The 5,170-nt window shown below is 50.9% G+C and overlaps 1 protein-coding gene across 1 annotated transcript in view; it reads right to left on the bottom strand.

The window, feature by feature from the left end:
• CD300A (CD300a molecule) overlaps positions 1-2,966 on the bottom strand; it is a 20,263-nt gene extending 17,297 nt beyond the window's left edge. The window contains exons 1-2 of the mRNA XM_017535633.2: positions 2,463-2,966; positions 2,117-2,290 (exon numbers count right to left, since the gene is read on the bottom strand). Of these exons, the coding sequence (XP_017391122.1) occupies positions 2,117-2,156 (40 nt within the window). The 5' untranslated portion in view covers positions 2,157-2,290; positions 2,463-2,966. The remainder of the gene's footprint in view (positions 1-2,116; positions 2,291-2,462) is intronic.
• Positions 2,967-5,170: the final 2,204 nt, after the last annotated feature.

Raw genomic sequence — 5,170 nt, 5'->3', positions numbered from 1 at the left:
AAATAAAAAATAAAAAAAAATAAAAATGGATTTTTCTTTTGGAAGTGGCAAACGCCTAATTATTTTATTTTTTTGAGACGGAGTTTCGCTCTTGTCACCCAGGCTGGAGTGTGGTGGCCTAATCTCGGCTCACTGCAACCTCCGCCGCCCGGGTTCAAGTGACTCTCATGTCTCAGCCTCTCAAGTGCCTGGGACTACAGGGTGTGAGCCACCACGCCTGGCTAATTTTGTGTTTTTAGTAGAGACGGGGTTTTACCATGTTGGCCAGGCTGGTCTCGAACTCCTGACTTCAAGTGATCCCCCCACCTTGGCCTCTCAAAGTGCTGGGATTACAGGCGTGAGCCACCGTGCTTGGCCTCAAACAATTAACTAGACTAGTGGGTAGCCAGACCAAAAAAATAGACACAGATGTACAATTCAAAAAAATATAACAGTTTAATCTGCAAATCTCTACAAATAAGTCTGTCAACCTGAACGACGCTGATGATTTTTAAGGAAAATCTAAATTACCAATGTAGGCCAAGAATAGATTTTTCTTTTAAGAGATTGGGTCTTGCTATATTGCTCAGGCCAGTCTCAAACTCCTGGGCTCAAGTGATCCTTCCACCTCAGCCTCCTCAAATTCTGGGATTACAGGTGTGAGCCACTGCATTCAGCTAGATTTTTTAAAATGTAGGCCAAAAATGATGAGTGTTATTAAGAAATTCTTTCCCTTCCACCAAAAGAAAAGAAGCAAAACTCAGATGGTTTTACAAGTTCTCTCTAAACTTCAAGGTACAAAAAATTTCAGGTGTATTTAAACATTTGCAGAGAACACAGAAACAGGGAAATCTCACTAATTCTTTTCATGAAGCCAGCATAATATAGCAAGACAAAAATCTGACCAGATCTCTTAATGTAATTCACCTCCTTCATAGCTGAAAGGATAAAAATAATTTCTATAGATAATAAAAATGGTGCTTTGTAGGGGCTGGGGCAGTGGCTCATGCCTGTAATCCCAGCACTTTGGGAGGCCAAGGCGGGTGGATCGTGAGGTCAGGAGTTTGAGACCAGAGGCCATCTTGACCAACATGGTGAAACCCCGTCTCTACTAAAAATACAAATGTTAGCCAGGCGTGGTCGCCCGCCTGTAATCCCAACTACTGAGGAGGCTGAGGAAGAAGAATCACTTGAACCCGGGAGGCAGAGGTTGCATGAGCCGAGATCACGCCACTGCACTCCAGCCTGGATGACAGAGTGAGACTCTCTCTCAAAAAACAAACAAAACAAAACACCTCCAATCTGTAAGGAAAGCAACCAAAAAGATGTCAAATATCCTAGGACTAGGCCTGAGAGTCTGCACAGGACCTTCAGAGGAGAGCGGTGGACGTGGACTGACCAAAGGCACAGCAGGTGACTGCAGGAGGAAGGCCTGATCTTGGACACGGAAGGCTCCACCCCACGGTTCTCCCTAAAGAAGATATCAGCACTTCTCTGCCCGGTTTCTTTTCCCTCCTCACCCTCCCTGCCACCTTTTCTGCCCCCTCTATCCCATATCCCCTCCTTGCAGATGGCTGACCTCTGGTTCTCAGGCCCATGCTGGGGCCACCCCCAGCCAAGCGGGCCTCAGGACATCCCCCTGCTCAGACTCCAGCCTCTGGGCTGCCCTGGTTAAATCTCCATGTTCCTGAGACCAATGACCTGCTCCCTACCCACACCCTCCCAGCCCCCCACCCTTCCTCCACACCCTGCACCTGGTGAGCCAGGCATTGCCCCCACCCTCCCCACATGTCCCTCGCCGCCAGTGGCTGCCACTCTCCACCCACCGGGACACATCCTGCCTCTCGTCCCCCTTCCTGTAAGAATTCAACTGAAAACCTACAAAGTCCCTCTTCTGCAGCCACCCCTTATCACTCACGCCGCTGTGATTCCGGCAAGGTATGTGGGTGCAGAGCCGGGAGAGGCTGGCCCCTTCCTCTCCCAGGGGCGTGATCCTTCATATAAGATGGACAGAGCACACCCCATTCTGCGTTCTGCTCGGAGTCCAGATTCAGGGTGGCTTGTGTGACACCTGCCCTGTGGCCCTGCCCCTCACACCCTCCCTGCTGCAGACTTTCCTGGGCAGAAAGCCCCTCACCTGGGGCCCAGAGGAGCAGCAGAGTCCAAGGCAGCCACATGGCCCCTTCCCCAGCACAGGTGGCACTTGCAAAGCGCCTGGACCGCGGCGCCTCAGGGAGGGTCTCCAAGCCTCCGACTTCTGCTTTTCTTGGTGCCGCGCCGCTTCCTTGTTCAGCTGCTTTTGGTTCTTTTCCTAGAGGCAGTCAGAAAATGGAGGAAGCTGGGGAGACCCGGCTGAGGCTCCCCTGGGAACAGCATGACCTCCTTAACCCAGGTGGAGGCGGCAGGTTCCTCAGCTATTGCTAGTGATGAGACCTCTCCCCGTGGTGACCCCGTAGCTGGCAGGCCTGCTCCCCGACTCTCACCTCCTGGGTCTGTGGGGTCCAGGTTTCCTTCTAGTGGAAGGGCCAGTAACTCCTCCCTCTTTTCCCTGTGGTTAAGATGGTCAACCCTGGGGGAGGGGCCCGCTGAGCCGGCTCCTCTCACCCTGGGCGGTGCCTACGAGGAGGCTGCCCTTGGGAACTCCCCTTCCCTGAGTCCCTTCCCTGAGCCCTTTCCCTAAGTCCCTTGGGGGCCAGGCCTGGGGATCCAGACTCAGGGAAGGGGACTTGTCATCAGCCTCAGAGTCCCTAAATGGTTCCTAGTCTTGGAAATGTGTCCTCAACTTGACAGGGAGGCCCTCCAGCCCTGCCTTCCTTTCTATATAGCCCCACTGGAGCCAGCTCGGCGCTGGGCGCACAGCAGGGGCTCAGTGAGCCTGCAGGGACCCTTTTCCTTCCTGATCCACACGCAGTTCAGACTCTAGACATACACACACACTCAAACACACACACATACATACTCATACACACATACACACACATTCACAGACACACACACATACATACACACATACATACTCATACACACACATATTCATAGACACTCATTCACAAACACATACACTCACACATACACACACACACACACATACTCATACAAACACACATTCACATACACAAACATACACATACAAACACACACATGTTCACATACACACAAACACATTCACACACACACAAACATTCACACACTCACACACATACACACTCATTCACAAACACACACATTCACAAACTCACATTCACACACACATATACACCCTCAACACACACAAACGCATACTCTCACCCACACACATTCACACACTCACACACATATACTCACACACACACACTCCTAGCCACACACATTCACACACACTGATACATCCACACACATTCACACACACTGATACATACAAACACATTCACACATACACATTCACACACACTGAAACACATCCACACACACAACTGACATACACATTCACACACACGGACACATTCCCACACACACAAACACACAGTCTCACACGCGCCTTGTGTAAGTACCCCAGCTTGTACAGAATGACCAGGAGAGCCCAGAAAATGCCAGTACTAATGTGAAATGCATCACCTGGGACCTTGCAGTCCCCAAGCTCAGAGTGTCCACCCACACGGAGCCCTGTGCCAGCTCTGGGGTCCCAATAATGTCCTTCCCTCTGGCTCCTTTTGGAAATTTTCCCTTTCCTCTTCCTTCTGGCCACAGGAAGGTGTCAGGACGTCATGGAGCCTGTGGGCTCTGCTGCTGGAAGATTCCAGGACAGAGCCTGGAGGACATCATGGGAATTTCTATTACCATGCAGCCAGAGACTAAAGCTCATCAAGATCCAAGACACTGGCCGGGCGCGGTGACCCACGCCTGGAATCCCAGCACTTTGGGAGGTGGGTGGATCATCTGAGGTCAGGAGTTCAAGACTAGCCTGGCCAATATGGTGAAACCCAGTCTCTACTAAAAATACAAAAAAATTAGCCAGGCTTGGTGGCGGGCACCTGTAGTCCCAGCTACTCACGAGGCTTAGGCAGGAGAATCACTTGAAACTGGGAGACAGAGATTGCAGTGAGCCGAGATCGTGCCATTGCACTCCAGCCTGGGCAACAAGAGTGGAAACTGTGTCTCAAAAAAAAAAAAAAAAGATCCAAGACACTTTGGTTGGCGACATTATTGAGCTGAACATAAAAACACAGGAGATGCATCACATTCGGTGGTTTATGTGGCCTGATCATTGCAAAGTTTCCTAAAAATTATTTTTGATTCGACCATGACCAAAAAAGGCACTGCTGCAGTCTTGAACGTCCAGGCCAGAGAGAGAAGCAGAAGGCTGCGTTCTGGCGTGGCTTGTCCACTTACCACCGAATGACCTTGAGCAAAGCCTATGGCTTCTGTGAAACATCAGTAATGACAGCTCCTCTGTGGGAAAAAGTAGTATGATGATGATACAAATACTCAAATGTCAGTGTTACTCAACATCCTCAGGTCAGTTTTCTCCTGAGGGAATACACTTCTGCCTTTGATGAAAGGTAATAGGAAAACTGGACTCAATAGGGAGAAGGGTACTTTACAGATAATCCCTGGGATGCAATTCTCCTTAGGCACATAGAGAAACACCTGACTTACTGTAAAGGGCAAGGGATCGGGGACTCACCCCGCCACACCCATCCTGATCACCCCATCCTGTCCACAAACCCAAAGGAAGAAGCAAAATGGTGCAAAACAACCACAAAACCTGAGAGAATTCGGGAAGTGACACATTCCGGCCATGTGCTGATGGCCATCAGGTGACATGACTCGGGGGAGCATGAGCTGAGGCCCATTTCCCAGGGTGGGGAGGAGAGGGGGTCACACAACAGCCACAAAACGTCTGATCGGCTCTGGAGCCTCTTCCTGGTGTGGACACACATGCTCAGAGGCCAGTGAGGGGAGCTGGTGGTGATGTGGGGTGGGGGGTTTTCTGGGAAGACCTGCAGCAGCAGCATTGAGTCCTGTGAACCGCAGGGTCCCCAGAAAAGATGTGGGTAGTGGAGGAGCTACAGGACTTCTCAGCAGAGCTTCCCTTTTGAAAGCAGCCCAATCTCAAAGCCACCCTCCCACCGGGGCAGTCTGGCTGTTCCCCATCCTCTCTGTTCCTTCCTCCCCTTGAGCCTGAAGGAGGGAGGGCCTTGGTCCCACAGGT

This window comes from Cebus imitator, unplaced genomic scaffold (genome assembly GCF_001604975.1).
Source record: "Cebus imitator isolate Cc_AM_T3 unplaced genomic scaffold, Cebus_imitator-1.0 Scaffold93, whole genome shotgun sequence".
Classification (NCBI taxonomy): Eukaryota; Metazoa; Chordata; class Mammalia; order Primates; family Cebidae; genus Cebus; species Cebus imitator.
Note: the sequence above shows the minus strand (reverse complement) of the source record. Positions and strands in the feature narration are given on the sequence as shown.